This window comes from Scyliorhinus torazame, chromosome 7 (genome assembly GCF_047496885.1).
Source record: "Scyliorhinus torazame isolate Kashiwa2021f chromosome 7, sScyTor2.1, whole genome shotgun sequence".
In the NCBI taxonomy this organism is placed as follows: Eukaryota; Metazoa; Chordata; class Chondrichthyes; order Carcharhiniformes; family Scyliorhinidae; genus Scyliorhinus; species Scyliorhinus torazame.
In genome coordinates this window covers 110,177,112-110,196,838 of record NC_092713.1, presented here as the reverse complement: position 1 = coordinate 110,196,838, position 19,727 = coordinate 110,177,112, and the positions used below count along the sequence as shown (strand labels likewise).

At 44.7% G+C, this 19,727-nt stretch overlaps 1 protein-coding gene across 2 annotated transcripts in view; it reads left to right on the top strand.

The window, feature by feature from the left end:
• hmcn1 (hemicentin 1) overlaps positions 1–19,727 on the top strand; it is an 838,180-nt gene that overhangs the window by 556,138 nt on the left and 262,315 nt on the right. For both annotated transcript variants that reach the window (XM_072511251.1, XM_072511250.1), the window contains exons 45-46: positions 5,858–6,139; positions 7,612–7,779. In XM_072511251.1, the coding sequence (XP_072367352.1) occupies positions 5,858–6,139; positions 7,612–7,779 (450 nt within the window). The remainder of the gene's footprint in view (positions 1–5,857; positions 6,140–7,611; positions 7,780–19,727) is intronic.

The window sequence follows — 19,727 nt, the reverse complement described above, 5'->3', positions numbered from 1 at the left end:
CGTTGACTTCTTTGCAGGAAATTAATCGCCAGCAGACCGGGGGGGGTGGGGGGGGGGGGGTGGGGGGGGGTGTAGTTTAGATTAGAGTATGGGGTCAATAAGGGTGGGACCTGTACGAGAGGCAAATGGCTTCTGCACTATGTTTATGGTTTCATATATATTGTTTATTTTGTTGTTGTTACTATACCGAAAATACCGAAAATAAAATGTTTATTTTAAAATAAAGAAAAAGGCTGAATACACTGGATAATGGAAAGGTTACAAGTCCTGACAATATTCTGGCAATAGTATTGAAAATGTGTGCTCCAGAACTAGCTGCACCCCGAACCAAGCTTTTCCAGTTCAACGACCTAGCAATGTGAAATATTTCCCAGCTTTGTGTTCTACACAAAAAAAAGGACAAGTCCAACCCTCTACTGATCATCGCAAAGTGATGGAAAGCGTAATTGACTGTACTATCAAGCAGCACTTACTCGGTAATAACCTGCTTGGTGATGCTCAGTTTGGATTCAACCAGGACCACTCAGCTCCTGACTTCACTACAGCCTTTATTCAAACCCTGGGCAAAAGGGCACTCCAGAGGTGAGGTGAGCCTGGCTGCCCTTGGCATCAGGGCAACAGTTGAACGAGTGTGGCATCAAGGAGCCCAGGCAAAACGGAAGTCAATGGGAACCAGGGAAAAGCATCCTGTTGCTAATTTTGCCTTAGTTCAATTGCTCTGTTTTATTACCTTTGCTCTTGAGTCGCCAGGTATCTTTATGATACCGCCACGGGATTCAAGTCCGAGTAATGATCAATAATCCAATACACCGATTAGTAAGATTTAAATCAAAGCACATTTATTATACACAGTAATCGCTGCTCATGCACAAATTCTACATCTAAGCTACTTCTACAACTAACAGGTCTATACTTAACTTGGAACTGGCCCACCAGGTCAGGGAAACAAATGACCTTTCGTTCGGGTTCTGAGCCTGCGGGATTGAAGTTGGTACAGATTGGTAGCTAGGAGCACCTATCTCGTCGCGAGCGTTGAATTAAACTTACGAGTGCGATCTTCACTGCTCCGGTCACGGTCAATGTTGGTTCGTTGTTGTTGGGTGACCCGGGCACGACGAAGAGCGCGAAGAGGTGGAGAGGAAGAGAAGAGTGAAGAGCGCGATTTGTACTTGGGGCTCAATTCTTATAGTCCCCAGGGGCTTCCCGCCTTTCGGGGCGGACCCTGTACCTGGTCCCAAGTGATTGGACTTTGTCCCAATCGCTTGGTTCAATTTTCTCCAATGCTGGAGCGGTTCCCTGATCGATGAGCGGTCTTGAGGTGCTCGTTCACCTCCTTTTGTGTAGGCTCCTGCTGGCACCGAAGAGTCTGGTTTTGCTTTGTGTGTCTAAATGTTGCTTATTGTTCCCGGGGATTGCTCATTGGTATGCAGATGGCTGTTGTTTTATTATGCTGATGGTTGCTGGTATCGATATTGTCTGGCCTTTCCAGAGGTAAATTCACAGCCAACCTGCAGCTGCTGGTTTTTGTCTTGTTGGCTGACTTTCCCATCAGCCTTTGCCGTTTGCCATTTTGAATCGGGAGTTGGCCATTTTAAGTGGCTACAATCCCTCAGGTTGGGGTCACATCTGGCACAAAGGAAGATGGTTGTGGTTGTTGGAGGTCAATTATCTCAGCTCCAGCACATCACTGCAGGAGTTTGACATGCTAGTACCATAGGCACAACCACTTTCTGCTGCTTCAAATGATAATGTGTAATATGTGATCCAAGTTTTAATGCAAACAAGACAAGTTAAAGTTTCTAATGTTCCTTGATCTTTGTTCATTTGTGCAATGCCTTAGAACAGTTTTTACACTTAAAGTGCTGTCTTTTTCCTCCTTCTTGGTATGTTTAGGGACCTGTGAAATGAGTTAGGATGGGCAAAATCCAGTTAACATCAGGGTGGAAATGCAATTACCTAAAATTGGGCATTAATTTGTGGAGGATCCTCAATCGTCAAGTGGATATTGACACCACCCAGTGTTACACTGAGCCATTTAAATCAGAGGGTATGTCTTCTGTTCAATCAAAAGAACAAAGAACAAAGAAATGTACAGCACAGGAACAGGCCCTTCGGCCCTCCAAGCCCGCGCCGACCATACTGCCCGACTAAACTACAATCTTCTACACTTCCTGGGTCCGTATCCTTCTATTCCCATCCTATTCATATATTTGTCAAGATGCCCCTTAAATGTCCCTATCGTCCCTGCTTCCACTACCTCCTCCGGTAGCGAGTTCCAGGTACCCACTACCCTCTGCGTAAAAAACTTGCCTCGTACATCTACTCTAAACCTTGCCCCTCTCACCTTAAACCTATGCCCCCTAGTAATTGACCCCTCTACCCTGGGGAAAAGCCTCTGACTATCCACTCTGTCTATGCCCCTCATAATTTTGTATACCTCTATCAGGTCGCCCCTCAACCTCCTTCGTTCCAGTGAGAACAAACCGAGTTTATTCAATCGCTCCTCATAGCTTATGCCCTCCATACCAGGCAACATTCTGGTAAATCTCTTCTGCACCCTCTCTAAAGCCTCCACATCCTTCTGGTAGTGTGGCGACCAGAATTGAACACTATACTCCAAGTGTGGCCTAACTAAGGTTCTATACAGCTGCAACATGACTTGCCAATTCTTATACTCAATGCCCCGGCCAATGAAGGCAAGCATGCCGTATGCCTTCTTGACTACCTTCTCCACCTGTGTTGCCCCTTTCAATGACCTGTGGACCTGTACTCCTAGATCTCTTTGACTTTCAATACTCTTGAGGGTTCTACCATTCACTGTATATTCCCTACCTGCATTAGACCTTCCAAAATGCATTACTTCACATTTGTCCGGATTAAACTCCATCTGCCATCTCTCCGCCCAAGTCTCCAGACAATCTAAATCCTGCTGTATCCTCAGACAGTCCTCATTGCTATCCGCAATTCCACCAACCTTTGTGTCGTCTGCAAACTTACTAATCAGACCAGTTACATTTTCCTCCAAATCATTTATATATACTACAAAGAGCAAAGGTCCCAGCACTGATCCCTGTGGAACACCACTGGTCACAGCCCTCCAATTAGAAAAGCATCCCTCCATTGCTACCCTCTGACTTCTATGGCCTAGCCAGTTCTGTATCCACCTTGCCAGTTCACCCCTGATCCCGTGTGACTTCACCTTTTGTACTAGTCTACCATGAGGGACCTTGTCAAAGGCCTTACTGAAGTCCATATAGACAACATCTACTGCCCTACCTGCATCAATCATCTTAGTGACCTCCTCGAAAAACTCTATCAAGTTAGTGAGACACGACCTCCCCTTCACAAAACCATGCTGCCTCTCACTAATTGTCCATTTGCTTCCAAATGGGAGTAGATCCTGTCTCGAAGAATTCTCTCCAGTATTTTCCCTACCACTGACGTAAGGCTCACCGGCCTGTAGTTCCCGGGATTATCCTTGCTACCCTTCTTAAACAGAGGAACAACATTGGCTATTCTCCAGTCCTCCGGGACATCCCCTGAAGACAGCAAGGATCCAAAGATTTCTGTCAAGGCCTCAGCAATTTCCTCTCCAGCCTCCTTCAGTATTCTGGGGTAGATCCCATCAGGCCCTGGGGACCTATCTACCTTAATATTTTTTAAGACACCCAACACCTCGTCTTTTTGGATCACAATGTGACCCAGGCTATCTACACCCCCTTCTCCAGACTCAACATCTACCAATTCCTTCTCTTTGGTGAATACTGATGCAAAGTATTCATTTAGTACCTCGCCCATTTCCTCTGGCTCCACACATAGATTCCCTTGCCTATCCTTCAGTGGGCCAACCCTTTCCCTGGCTACCCTCTTGCTTTTTATGTACGTGTAAAAAGCCTTGGGATTTTCCTTAACCCTATTTGCTAATGACTTTTCGTGACCCCTTCTAGCCCTCCTGACTCCTTGCTTAAGTTCCTTCCTACTTTCCTTATATGCCACACAGGCTTCGTCTGTTCCCAGCCTTTTAGCCCTGACAAATGCCTCCTTTTTCTTTTTGACGAGGCCTACAATATCACTCGTCATCCAAGGTTCCCGAAAATTGTCGTATTTATCTTTCTTCCTCACAGGAACATGCCGGTCCTGTATTCCTTTCAACTGCCACTTGAAAGCCTCCCACATGTCAGATGTTGATTTGCCCTCAAACATCCGCCCCCAATCTATGTTCTTCAGTTCCCGCCTAATATTGTTATAATTAGCCTTCCCCCAATTTAGCACATTCATCCTCGGACCACTCTTATCCTTGTCCACCAGTACTTGGCTTTTGTGTTGAGATACCTGACTTCAGTGTCGTCAGTAGACATTAGAACTGACGTCAGTGTACCTGGGAGAAACAAATCTGTTGTATTCCCCATTTGTGACCATTGTTAGCACTGTTGCTTCACAGCGCCAGGGTCCCAGGTTCGATTCCCGGCTTGGGTCACTGACTGTGTGGAGTCTGCACGTTCTACCTGAGTCTGCGTGGGTTTGCTCCGGGTGTTCCGGTTTCCTGCCACTAGTCCCGAAAAGACGTGATGTTAGGTAATTTGGACATTCTGAATTCCCCCTCCGTGTACCCGAACAGGTGCCGAAATGTGGCAATTAGGGGATTTTCACAGTAACCTCATTCCAGTGTTAATGTAAGCCTACTTGTGACAATAAAGATTATTATTATTGAATACTAACCCCAACAGTGAGTAGAAAAAGAGAAAAGAGGACATGACGTATTTAATCTCCAAAAATTAAAACCTCCATGTTTAAGGAGCTGGACTCATAGCTAAAGAATGAGTATTTATGGGTGAAAAAATAGAAAGTTACAGATATTTGTGATTTCCATGGCTGATCAGTGGAGAAGTATTCAGATTTCCTGCATTATCAACTTGATCTCAATAAGTGTACAAGCATCTGAAAAACATTCAAACAATGTTTGGCACTTTCCCAACAAAAGTAGGGGTAAGTGTGGTGCATGTCTATTCTGAAACGGAAAACAATTGAAGCAATCTCTTCTAATTGCAGTGCAGGAAATATGTCTTCTGTTCTTTTCCTATATCTACTCAGTCTGCAAAAAACGTGCTAAGGTTTGTGATTCATATGGAAAATTTATACTACCTGTATGAATCAATAACATAATTCATGGGATTTATCAGTGAATTGTCATTTGGATTGCAGTTATTCCATTCTCCCTTGGTAATCAGGACAATGCTTCTTTAAGCAGACACTTGGGTAAGGAGGTGAAGGAAGGGACATTTCCTATTATAGGCTCATTTAAGATGCAGTTTTATAGCCTATTATAAAACACTGGAAACGTTTAGCTTTGTAACTGGTGAGGACTTCAAAAATATACAAGTTTATCCAAAATCAATTCCATATTTTTGAGTGAAACAGGACATTGGCAATCTTTGTGCCGATGGTGTCTTTTATAATAATGGTGACCTTGCAATGAACTACAAAATACAGAAGAAACTGACAGACCCCCTGATACAGTCTGAGGAATTAGACCTTGGTGAGATCATTATTAGCCAGTGTGAATTAAGAGTTAAACAAATAGATTTTCTACTGTCTATCTTGCCTTGTTCTACTTTGCAGTTAGCTAGCAAAAATTAAATTGTACATATGTTCTGTAGGTTCTTCACTCTTCCTTCTTTGAAGAGCCATGAGTACTTTTCTGTTGTAGCTAATTAAAATACTCAGAATAAAAAGTTGACTTATATTATGTAGTTGTACGCCATGTAGCTGTAACATTAATTAAGCTTTCTTCTGGAGCTTAATTTTATTTAGTTGTTGAACTCTTTTGTTTTTTAATTTTTTTTTGCGTCTTTGACAGTCCGACCAACTATTGATAACACTGAAAACCGTCTGACTGAAGTAATCGTTATTCGAGGGAATGACGTTACCTTAGAGTGCAAGGCCCAGGGGGTTCCTCGTCCTGCACTGACATGGCTGAAAGATGGTCGCCCTCTTGTGAATGGCAGAGGAGTAATCATCCTGAATGATGGACAGCTACTACAGGTTACAAATGCACAGATTTTTGACACTGGGCGATATTCGTGTGTGGCTGTGAATGTAGCAGGACAGACTGATAAGAAATATGACCTCAATGTGCATGGTAAGTAGTAGCAGAAAACATCAATTTAAATGATCCTGTGATCTATAAATTTAAAATCAGATGGACAAGGCTCGCTTATGGTTTTCCACCATTTGGTGAACCGAACAAGTTGGATTGCAATCCACCATTCCATTTTAGCCTATTTCTGCATGGTCATAACACTCGATGAAATTTAACAATATTTGTTTCTCACATAATTATTTCTCATTTTTCTCAAGCAAATTTCCAATTGGCTTTTTTTTTGAAGAAGATGAAAAATTAGTGTGTACATTTAACCAGTTAGTTCTTAGCAGCCTGTAAGGAGCAATGGCAGCAATATCCGTTACCTTTATTTGTACATCATTGTTTCTGGAAGTTAAACTCCTAACAACTCTCAATTTGTCACTGTTTTGCCAATATTTGTGACAAATTTCAGTAGAAGCTGTATGATGAGGAGCAAAGTCAGTTTGTTTTCAATTTAGGAAAATTAAGGACCAATTTTGGCAAAAAGTAAAGGTGAAAGTAACTTAATTTTTCTACAACATAGGATGAATTCAGAAAATAAGAGCCTGACTTGTCGCTGCTGGCACTCGAAGAGAGTAAATTGGAAGCAGTGGAAAGTGTGCATCTGTTTGTCATTTGCCCATGTATTAGATTAATGGGACAATTATACGGTCGTAATTCAGAGAATGGTGTTGACTCTGATGAAGAGTTAGATGCAATACATTTAAGCACGGACTTTCATTTACATGTCCACATATCTAACAGCTGGCCAAATTCAAAACTTTCTCTCGTTAGAATGTGATCATTATACGGTAAATTACCAATCTATAAAATCCATAGAGTCCTTACAGTGCAGAAGGAGGCCATTCGGCCCATCAACTCTGCACCAACCCTCCGAAGGAGCACTCTACCTAGGCCCACTCACCTGCCCTATCCGTGTAACCCTGCATATTGAGCATGGCCAATCCGCCTAACCTACAGAACTTTGGCCTGTGAGAGGAAACTAGAGCACCAGGAGGAAATTCACGCAGAGACAGGGAGAATGTGCAAGCTCCACACAACCCTGCAAGATCGGAAATGAACCCAGGTTCCTGGCACTGTGAGGCAGCAGTGCTAACCACTATGCCACCGGTTGGCCAGGTGGCAGTGCCAGAATGCCAGGCTGGCAATGCTAGGGTGCCCGGGGGCCAGGTTGCCACTGCTAGGGGCTGGGCCCGAAACACCACGCTAAATGTGCCCAAAGGCAGACGTTAACATTTGGCCGCTGAATCGCGCCCAATATTAACTGGTAATCCAATTTGTTCCAATGCGGTCAACTTGTAAGGCTGTTTGGAAAAGCATGGAAGTATTCATTGTTCATCAGTTTTATTTACTTTGAAACATGTTTATAGGGATAGGATTTTGGTTTCATTATGATTGATAAGCTCTTAATTGGAAAAATGTAGTTCCAATTTATTTCCATCAATTGATTTTCAAATCTTTTCTCTTAGTTCCACCAAGTATTAATGGAGCCCTTGGATTGCCAGATAACATCAGTGTTGTGGTCAACAATCCTGTTGTATTGAACTGTGAAACCTCAGGCATCCCGCTTCCATCGATCACCTGGCTGAAGGATGGACGTCCCATAAGCCTGAGCAATTCTTTGAGAATACTCTCAGGTAAACACACTATAAGTGACCATTAATTACATTTGTACACTTCTACAAAAGGATACTTACAAAATGATACAAGTGATTGCTACAGCTATGCAGTGCACAATAACTGAAAAATTCAAAATCTAATGCTTTACACATCAGAGAGAGCAGTGGAATGGGAACATCAGCTGGTATAGGCTGTGGTCAGTAATGCAATAATGTTCTGTTTGGAGAACAAAATCAGGATCTTTGAATTTGATGTTTTGCTAATTATTTTCCGAATCAAACTGCCTATGTCGCTTCAGTTATTGTTTCTTATTTGCCCTGTTGAAAAAAAATGAGAAGCAAAGAGGGTATGAGAAGAGATTGGCAGCAAACATAAAATGAAATGCAGAAGTCTTCCAAATGCACATAAATAGTAAAAAGGCATCAAAGGAAGAGTTGGCTGATTGGGGGACCAAAAAAGAAGAATCATGCATGGAGGCAGAGGACATGACTGAGGTATTACAAGAGTACTTTGGCAGCATTTTCTTCCTTGGTAAAGACAGATGTACAGTCATAATGAAAGAGGAGATAGTTGACAAGCTAGATAGACTAAACATTGAAAAAGAGGATCTATTGTATAGGCTAGTGTACTTAAAGTTGATAAGTCACCAGGACTGGATGAGACACATCCGAAGATACTGGGGGAAATAAGGGTGGAAATCAATGGCCATGATATTCCAATTCTCCTTAGACCCAAGCATAGTGTCACAGGATTGGAGAATTGTAAATATTATACACTTGTTTAAGAAAATGTGCAAAGGTAAACCAAGCAATTACATGTCGGTCAGTTTAACTTTGGTAGTGGGAAAGCTTTTCGAATTTATGATTTGAGACATAATTAACCTTTACTTGGACAAATGTGGATTAATTAAGGAAAATCTGCATGGATATTAGGGAAAATCATGTTTAACTAACCTAATTGAGTTTTTTAATGAGGTAGCAGAGTGGTATGATGTGAGGGTCATGCTGGAAGAGCTGCACATGAACTTTCAAAAGGCATTTGATAAAGTGCCACATAACAGGCTTGTCAGCAAAGTTGAAGCCCATGGAATAAAAGGGACAGTAGCAACATGGAAATGAAATCTGCTGAGTAACAGGGAAGGGAGTAATGGGGAACAGTTGTTTTAGGACTGGAGGAGGTATATAGTGGGGTTCCTGAGGAGTAGGTGTTGGGACCACTACTTTGCTTTTTCTATATTAACAGGTGTACAGGGGGAAATTTGCAGATGACACAAAACTAAGAAGTAGCATGAACTATGCAGAGAATACTGATAAGCTTCAAGAGGGCATCGACAGGCTGGTGGAATGGGAAAGCACACAATAGATGAAAATGAATGCAAAGATGTGTGTCAGGAAGAATGAGGAGAAGCAATCATCTTCGGCGATCATCAGACCATAAGACAGAATTAGGCATTTGGCCCATTGAGTCTGCTCCGCCATTCAATCATGGCTGACACTTTTCTCATTCCCATTCTCTGGCCTTCTCCCCATAACCCCAGATCATCTTATTAATCAAGAACTTATCTATCTCTGTCTCAAAGACACTCGGTGATTTGGACTCCACAGCCTTCTGTGGCAAATAGTTCCATAGATTCAGCACCCTGTAGCTGAAGAAATTCCTCCTCATCTCTGTTATGAAGAATCGTCCCTTTAGTCTGAGATTGTGTCCTCTGGTTATAGTTTTTCCGACAAGTGGAAACATCCTCTCCATGTCCACTCTATCCAGACCTCGCAGTATCCTGTAAGTTTCAATAAGAACCCCCCTCATCCTTAAAACTCCCAACGAGTACAGATCCAGAGTCCTCAACCGTTCCTCATATGACAAGCTCTTCATTCCAGGGATCATTCTTGTGAATCTCCTCTGGACCCTTTCCAAGGCCAGCACATCCTTCCTTAGATACGGGGCTCAAAACTGCTCACAATACTCCAAATGGGGTCTGACCAGAGCGTTATACACACTGCTCTTGTATTCTAGCCCTCTCGACATGAATCCTAACATTGCATTTGCCTTCTTAACTGCCGACTGAACTTGCACTTTAGCCTTGAGAATCTTGAACAAGGATTCCCAAGTCCCTTTGTGCTTCTGATTTCCTAAGCATTTACCGATTTAGAAAATAGTCTATGCCTTCATTCCTCCTTCCAAAGTTAATAACATTCACTAACGAGTATGATTGTCCATCCAAGAAACTCTGTGTCACTGGTCACGGGTTCTGTGGGTCTTTGCGAGATTGATGAGCCCGATCCTAGAGCCGCATCTTCAATCACACATTTGGCAGATGTTTCCAGGAGGTGGGATTAATCCTTGACTGCTGGCATTTCTTTGTCAGGCTCCTTTTCCACACCACCTCTTCCCGTTGGGTGTTCTCAAAGAATTATGATCCTGCAAACAGCAGATTCCTCCAGGTAGGTTTCTTTGAGGAAGGGTCTACCAGGCATTGACATCAATGTTACGTTTCTTGAGGTAAGCCTTCAGAGTGTGTTTGAGGCGTTTCCTTTATCCTCACCTAGTTCGGATGCCATCATTGAGCTGGGCAAAGCAGATTTGCTTTGGCAATCGGGACTCTGACATCCTAAGCATGTGGCCAATCCAGCAGAGTTGGTTTTGGATGGTGATGACCTTGATGCTGATGCACTTGGTATCTACAAGGGTGCTGATGTCAGTATGCCTGTCCTCCAAGCTGATGTGGAGAATCTGTTTCAGACAGCATTAATGGTCCAGGGCCTTAAGATGGCATCTGTACGTAGTCCAGTTTTCTGAGCCATATTGAAGATTTGGGAAGATGATTGCCTTGTATCAGCACCAATGTCGCGGTGTCGAAGACTCTCATCCTTCAACGTCTGAAGACAGTGCTTATGGATTGGATGCAATGTTGAATCTCCCAATCTATGTTCGCCTTAGATGAAAGGTGGCTCCCAAGCACGGGAAATGTTCCAAGTGTGGGAGGGTTTCTCCATTGATCTTGGAACGAGAGACCGGATCTTGCCCGGGGGTGGATTGGTAAAGGACTAGTCTTCCTGAGGTTGAGGTTGAGACCGATTCTGCAGTTATGCTTCCTTAAAAGCGGCAAACATGGTTTAGAGATTCTCTTCAGAGAGAGCGGAGTTGGCATTGTCATCCACATACTGAAGTTCCAAGTGCAATGTCACTGTCGCTTTCTTTTTGGATTTCAACCGAATGAGATTGAAAATTTTCCTGTCCATCCCATACACTATGTCCACTCTACTGGGGAGCTTGTGCTTGAAAATGACAGAACAATGACGCGTCCCTGCTGGACTCCAGTCTTGACCTCAAAGGTTACTGTCATATTTCCATTGTTGAAGACTGTCGTCAACATTTTTGTTGTGGAGAAGTTGGAGGATGCTGATGAATTACTCTGGACACCCAGCCTTTTACAGCGTATTCCATAGCACTTCCTGGTTGATTGAGTCAAAAGCCTTGGTCAGATCGATAACGGCCATGTTGAATGGTTGATGTTGCTCCTGGCATTTCTCTAGAAGTTGTTGAGCAGTGAAAATCATGTCCGTTGTTCCCTGGTTTGGTCAGAAGCCGGAAGGCTTTCCCAAAGGATTTCTTCAGAGATTGTGAGGAGGTGGCTAGCCAGGATTCAGGCGATGATCCCCCCCCCCAATGATGGAGAGTGGCGAGATTCCTCGATAGTTCCCAAAGTCCGCTTTGTCTCCTTTTCTTGAAGATGGTGGTGATGGCTGCATCACTGAGGTTGGCAGGGATTTCGTCTCTGACCCAGACTTTCAGAAATAGCTGATAGAGATGACGGGTGCTGACTTCTCCGTTTGACACTCTCTGCTGGAACCTCATTCACTCCTGTAGCTTTTCCATTCTTAGTGTGTTTAATGGCAGCTTTGACTTCATCCACGCTTGGTGGGAGTCCTAGATCATCATCTACGATTGTATCATGGGTTAGGGGTTCTTTAAAGTGTTCTGTCCATCAAAGATTGATGTTTTCTCTATCTCTTAAAAGGGTTCTGTCCTTATTCCGCATCAGTTTGAGGCCTATGGTGTTGGGTCCATATATTGCCTTGGTGGCACTGAGGAAGCCCCAGGTGTCATGGTTGTTGGCAAGGAGTTGCAACTCCATAGTTTCTCAGTCCACCATTAGTTCTTGATTTCCCTAGTTCATATTTGTATCTTCACTATTGCTGTTTAATGTGTTCTTCTCTTTGCCATGCTGGTGATGCCATTTTGTCAGGTGTGGGAAGCTTTCCTCCTCTTGTCGATGAGATCTTGGGTGATGTGGCTGTTCTCGTCGAACCAGTCTTGATGTTTCCTGGTCTTGTAGTTGATGGTTTCTTCGAGCTGGAGATGATTGTTGTCTTTAGCTCTTTCCAGTTTTCCTCCATTCCATTAGAATGAATGGTTTGGAGATTTGGATGAAACATTGTCGAAGGTTTGCTTGCATGCTTGGCTCTTGCAGCTGCTCAACATTGATCTTACGTTTGAGCTGTTTCTTCATCTTCTGCTGCTTCTGGTGGAGTTTGATGCATATAGAGGAGCAGGTGGTCTGTCCAGCAGTCACCTGCACTGGTCATCAGGACATCCATTTTGTCTCTGGATTGGATGATAATGAAGTTGATCATGTGCCAGTGCTTTGACTATGGATGTCTTCCAGGAAGTCTTGAAGTTGTCTTTTTGGTGGAACAGTGTGTTAGTGATTCCAAGCTGGTGTCTTATCTTGTCTTCCCTAGGAATGTTGGAGAATATAGTGTCCAGTGTGGAGTAGAAGTCTTTTGACTCGTCATCAGCATCAAGGGTTGGGGCGTAGGCACACACGACCATTGCCTGCTGGTTCATAGCAAGTTGTAGACGAAGAGTCGTGAGATGCTTATTGATGCCAACAGGGAGCTCCCAAGAGTCAGTTCACAAGTTTGTTCTTGATGTTGAATCCAATTCCATGCATCCTGGGCTTATCCTTCAGTTTTCCTCTCCAGAAGAAGGTGCAACATTGTCATCTTCCTTCAGCTGTCCTTTGCCTGCTGTTCAGACCTCTTGCGGGGCAGCAACATCAATGTTGAAGTACCTGCATTCACGGACAACAAGGGCAGTTTTCCATTCTGCCTATTGTCCAGGGCACCCTTTTCTAGCTGCTTCCCATGCGGGGTGAGCAGAGTGGATCCTGAAGAGGGCGGTTCAGTCATGAAGAAAGCTGCCGAACCGCGCTCCTGTTCCTATTCCAAGAGCGAACAACTGAATCAAAGTCCACCAACTATGTGCCGGTCCAAACCTAGGGACTTCCAGATCCACGATACTGCCCCCAGACCTCTCACTGATTGCCGCAGGACTTATTGTGGGTGTGGGGGGGGGGGGGGGGGGGGGGGGGGTTGTTTTCCCTCTAGGTAGGCGCCTTGTGCAATGCTGTTCCACATCAGCAGACACATTATGCTTGACAGAAGGTAGGTCCAGTTCCAGTAGCAAGGGAACCTCGAAGACTGGGGATCTTCAAACTGCTGCAGCCTGTGGATCTTTGAACTGCTGAAGCCTTCATCCACCATTGAGGCATTTGATATCACATGGGTATCTTCTGCCTGATCCACCGTTGAGGACTTGTTTTGGATTGCGCATTGTCTGTTTCCTCCCTACCCGCCCTTAACCGTCATGGGTGACCGTGCCAGGAGTTAAAACTCCGACAGCAGCACTCTCAGCACAACAGAATGCTCAAACCTCTCCAGCACAGCAAGGTGGCAAGCCACAAAAAGGAGAAGCAATATGAAATAAAAGATACATTTCTATAGGGGATGCAGGAGTTGAATAACCTGGGGGTGTATGTGCACGAGTCTTTGAAGATAGCAACGCAGATTGAGAAAGCAGTGAATAAAGCACATAGGTCCTTGGACTTGAACAATAGGGGCAAACAGTACAAAAGCAAGGATGTTATGGCAAACCTTTACAAAACATTGGTTTGGCCTCAACTGCATAGTGTATCCAATCTGGCCATCACACTTTAGGAAGGATGGAAAGACTTTAGATAATGTAGAAAGGTTCTCCAGAATAGTTCTAAATATGAGGGACTTCGGTCAAATGCATAAAATGGAAATTCTAGGGCTGTCCTCCATAGAATTTCCTTCCATAGAATCTCCTTGGAGGAGAGGAAATTTTAGGACTGTCATTAGATTAGAGAAGACTGAGAGGAGATTTGATTGTGCTGTTCAAAATCATGACAGATCTGGACAGAGTGGATTGGGAGAAACTGTTGGACAAGAACCAGAGGTCACCAAATAAAGGTAATTGGCAAAATAAACAAAAGATTTATGAGGAAGAGCTTTTTCATGTAACCATAACCTGGAATTATCTGCCTGAGAGCGTTGAAACATGTGATTCAATCATGCCTTTCAAAAGTGAATTAGATAATTGTCTGAAGAGAAAAATGCTGCAGGAAAAGACAGGGGAGGGGACTGGGTGAGTTCCAATAGACAGCCAACCAAATGGCCTCCTTTTGTGCTGCTAAGATTATGGGCGGGATTCTCCGAAATGGAGGCAGAGTGTCCGCGAAGTCGTGAAACACGACGGCGCGAAACGGGTGCGGGCACTACCCTGGGGCCAGCATGGTGCTGGAGCAGTTCACGCCACTCCAGCCTCCATTCCCGGTGCCAACTGGGCGCACGCCAACCAGCGCATGCGCGGGGCACTTCCTCAATGCGCCGGCCCCGACGCAGCATGGCGCGGGGGTTCAGGGGCCGGCCGCATAACAAAATAGGGCTGGGGCTGGAGAGGCCCGATCGCGGGCCAGACCCCATCGGAGGCCCCCTCCCCCCCCCACCCCCACTGGCCGCCCCCTGACCCTGCGCGCAGAGTTGCCGCCGGCTGCAATCAGGTGTGGCCGGTACCGGTGGGACTCTGCCGTTTCCGCGCGGCCGCTCGGCCCATCAAGGCCGGAGAATCGGCGGCCCGCGCCAAACGCACCAGCGCAAATGGGGGCCGGTTTAGGGGGCTGGTTTAGCACACTGGGCTAAATCGCTGGCTTTTAAAGCTGACCAAGGCAGGCCAGCAGCACGGTTCAATTCCCGTACCAGCCTCCCTGAACAGGCGCCAGAATGTGGCGACTAGGGGCTTTTCACAGTAACTTCATTGAAGCCTACTCGTGACAATAAGCAATTTTCAAATGGCGGCGATTCTCCGCTCCTCGGAGAATCGCTTGCCGGCGTTGGGACGGCGTGGCGCGGTTGCGCCGATTCTCCGGTCCGGCACGGGGCTCGGAGAACCCCGTCTTAGGTATCTGCTCCGTGGTTCCCAAAGATAATGAAGCAAAATTATTCATCCATCATCATATCACCAGTATTCAACTCTGCCCTGCTGTTTCCTCCTTCATCTCTAGACCCATTATGGAGTCTTTGATCATCTCCAGTCTATACTTATCCCTTTACAACCACCTATTATAGCCAGATATTTATCCAGCTTCTCATTGAGGAAGTTAATTAACTCAGTCTGAACTGCTCAACTGGGAGCCCTCTGTTCTTAAAGGAATATATCTTTTAATCTCTGGTCATAATACCGGTTCAATTATTTTACTCCCTTTTTCCTATGGTTACATCCATACCATCAACATCTCTCAGCTTTTTAAATCAATCTTCATTTATCTACTTGGGGGAAAAAAGTAACCTGCGGACGTGCCTCCTCATAACTTGGAGCTTGAAATCCCAGAGAATTGTTGGTTGCTCTACTTTGAACCTTCTCCAGTGTGTCATAGAGCCAGAGTTTGCTGCAAAAGTAACCATGTCTTAACAATGCGTGCCGTTATTAATCTGCAAACCTTGTGGCAAGGAAATGATGCCATGTATATTGTCAATCATCACATGTTTCTGGCTCATTCGTGCCACTCTGTTGCTGGCCTCATGAATGGCATCCTGCCATTCACCTGCTTGTGATTTCCAGTAAGTTCCTGCTTTTGCACGTAATTGGCCCATCAAGCTCACTTATAGGAGGTTAAGTCTAATAATTATGTTTTGTTGTTAATATGATATATTATTAATGATTTAAAATCAACCTCTTGCCCAGAAAGGGAACAATTGAAAGTATTGAGTCTCATGCCTTCAACTTGAGGCTGTTTTCGTTAGAGAGAAGAAGGTTAAGAGGTGACTTAATTGAGGCATACAAGATGATCAGAGGATTGGATAGGGTGGACAGTGAGAGCCTTTTTCCTCGGATGGTGATGTCTAGCACGAGGGGACATAGCTTTAAATTGAGGGGAGATAGATATAAGACAGACGTCAGAGGTAGGTTCTTTACTCGGAGAGTAGTAAGGGCGTGGAATGCCCTGCCTGCAACAGTAGTGGACTCGCCAACACTAAGGGCATTCAAATGGTCATTGGATAGACATATGGACGATAAGGGAATAGTGTAAATGGGCTTTAGAGTGGTTTCACAGGTCGACGCAACATCGAGGGCCGAAGGGCCTGTACTGCGTTGTTATGTTCTATGTTCTACATGTGAATTGTCGCTGGAAACTGAATATTTGAGATATGTGCTCCCATGCCCACATGTCTGCCCTTGGCCTGCTGCAATGTTCTCGTGAAGCTCAACCCAAACTGGAGGAACAACATCTCATCTTCCGGTTAGGCACAGTACAGCCTTCCGGTCTCACCATCGAATTCAACAACTTCAGATGATTAGCTCTACCCCACCTTGACCTATTTGTTTTCATTCCATTTCATTTTAACTGTCTTTTACCATTTCTTTCTTTCTTGTCTTTCTTAATATCTATTTAACCCCCCCCCCCCCCCCATAATCTTATCCAACTATCCTTACCATTTCTCCTCTTTGCTTCCCCCTTCCCCTCCCCCCACATCTACAGTTCATCTGCTGATGTTAGTTTCTCTGCTGTTTGGCCTTTCACATATTTTGTCCTCTCTAGGGACTGCCATTAGCACTCTTTCCCCTTGGCTTCTGTAGCCATTAGCATCCGGTTTCCCTGGGTTTCTGTGGCTATGACTCATCTTTAATTCTAAGTCCACAGTATAAATATTTCCCACTTTCTCTGTCTGTTAGCTTTGAGCACAGTAAGAAGTCTTACAACACCAGGTTAGAGTCCAACAGGTTTGTTTCGATGTCACTAGCTTTAGAAGCGCTGCTCCTTCCTCAGGTGATTCACCTGAGGAAGGAGCAGTGCTCCGAAAGCTAGTGACATCGAAACAAACCTGTTGGACTCTAACCTGGTGCTGTAAGACTTCTTACTGTGCTCATCCCAGTCCAACGCCGGCATCTCCACATCATGGCTCTGATCGTTAGCTTTGACAAAGAGTCATCGGACTCGAAACGTTAGCTCTTTTCTCTCCCTACAGATGCTGCCAGACCTGCAGAGATTTTCCAGCATTTTCTCTTTCGTAACTGAATATTTGTTCCTGGTTTTTCTTCCTGTCTGTCTCTGTGTGTGTGTCTCTCTCCCTCTCACTTCTCTCTCTGCCACTTCTCCCTCACTTTTCTCTCGCTCTCTCTCTCTCTCCCACTTCTCTCTCTCTCTCTCTCTCACTTCTCTCTCTCTCTCTCACTTCTCTCTCTCTCTCTCACTTCTCTCTCTCTCTCTTTTCTCTCCCTCTCTCACTTTTCTCTCTCTCACTTCTCTCTCTCTCTCACCTTTCTCTCTATCTCTCTCTCTCACTTCTCTCTCTCTCACTTCTCGCTCTCTCACTTTTCTCTCGCTCTATCTCTGTCACTTCTCTCTCTCACACTTCTGTCTCTCTCACTTTTCTCTCTGTTTCTCTCTCTCTCACTTCTCTCTCTCCCTCTCACTTCTCTCTCTCCCACTTCTCTCTCTCATTTCTCTCTCTCTCACACCTCTCTCTCTCTCACTTCTCTCTCTCCCACTTCTCTCTCTCTCTCTCACTTCTTTCCCTCTCACTCCTCTCCCTCTCACCTCCCTCTCACCTCTCTCTCGCCCACCTCTCTCGCGCCCACTTCTCTCGCGCCCACTTCTCTCGCGCCCACTTCTCTCGCGCCCACTTCTCTCGCGCCCACTTCTCTCGCGCCCACTTCTCTCGCGCCCACTTCTCTCGCGCCCACTTCTCTCGCGCCCACTTCTCTCGCGCCCACTTCTCTCGCGCCCACTTCTCTCGCGCCCACTTCTCTCTCGCCCACTTCTCTCGCGCCCACTTCTCTCTCGCCCACTTCTCTCTCGCCCTCTTCTCTCTCGCCCACTTCTCTCTCGCCCACTTCTCTCTCGCCCACTTCTCTCTCGCCCACTTCTCTCTCGCCCACTTCTCTCTCGCCCACTTCTCTCTCGCCCACTTCTCTCTCTCTCACTCACTTCTCTCTCTCTCTCTCACTCCTCCCTCTCTCTCCCTATTTCTCTTTTCATGCATTAATTTTTTTAATTTATTCTTTCACCGTTTTTGGCATTGCTGGCTAGACCAACACTTATTTCTCATTCCCAATTTCCTTGAACCACTGCAATCCATGGTGCAGGTTGATGAATCTCTGTGTCTATTTGGAACTCTGTGTATCCGTTATCCCTTCTCAGTTCCCAAATAACAGAGGTCAAGTCTGTGCTTTTTGGCAAAGTCCACTTCTACTTTGTTTGTCAGCTGTGCCAATGGTAAACTTATTTTCAATACAAAATTTAGAAAGTTCCAACTAGCCCTGCAGCAAGCTAGTCAGATGGATTATCTTTAGCAAATCCAGTAGTTGAGTTTTCATTCAATTACAGATCGTAGTATTTCTTTAAATCATAATGCACAGGATAAAATCACTAAGCAATTTAAACAAAAGAAAGATGACGATTAGCAAAATCAAGCAGCAAAGGAAATAGGTTTCAGAAATATCGATAGGGTGATCCCGGGATGAGTTTTTCCATCCCGGTAAGTGATTCTTAAAGGGGTTATTATTTTAAGGCCTAGCCTTTTTACATCTGATTGGCTTTAACTAATTTATAATTTACTCAATTCGGCCAAAATGTCTGTCCATCAATTTAGGAGATATGTTATTTAAATTTATTCGTGCAAATTTCCCATACCATCGCTTGCCAATTTTCCAAATTATCCACACCTGCATCTAACATTAATTAGAGAGAAACAGTTTTCGTTAAGGCATTATCACCCGAGACTGGCTGTTACAATAGCAACAGGACTACTCGTACTGTACAACAATGGGGCCTTTTAGCTAGTTGACATCACTAACCTTGTAGCCTCAACCAATTTGCTGATGTGAAACCTAAGAAATTACAGAAATTAAAGTGTATGATCTGGAGTAACCCTTAGTGGATTCCCAGCTATTGTTGCACTCACGTAATGCTTAATATGATTATAGTTAATTATTCTTAATGAGTTCTCATTTAACCCTTTTACCTCTATCATCTCCCCTTACTCTCATGGTTATAGCTGACAAAAAAGTCAATTTCTATCAAGGTACACCCACTATCCTGTTAGGAATGGCATTCCAAGATTTTGACCCAGAGATGGGGAAGGAACAGTGATATAGGAACAGGATGGTGTGCAGCTTGGAGGGGAACTAGCAGGTGATGGTCATTGTAGTATGGTTAGCATAGTTACTTTTGCTGGTCATTGACTTCAGGAAGCAAAGTACTGTACACACCCCATCAATGGGGCAGAGGTGGAGATGGTTAACAGCTTCAGATTCCGAGGGGTGCACATCACAAAAATCTGTCCTGGTCCACCCAAATCGACGCTACCACCAAGAAAGCACAACAGCGCCTATACTTCCTCAGGAAACTAAGGAAATTCAGGGATTCTCTGCCCGATCACCGATTATGAAATCGCCGTCGGCAAGCGGAGAATCCCGCCCATTATGTCTATGGAGGTTGCTCACAGTGCAGATCAGCCATGACCTCAATGGATGGCTGAACAGGCTCAAGTGGGTAAGTGATCTAGTCCTGTTTCTATAAAATCAGGGCCATTAATATTATTCCTGCATCTGGCCTGTAATGCTTCAAGTGTCACACGTGGCCATGCAATACACCAACCTT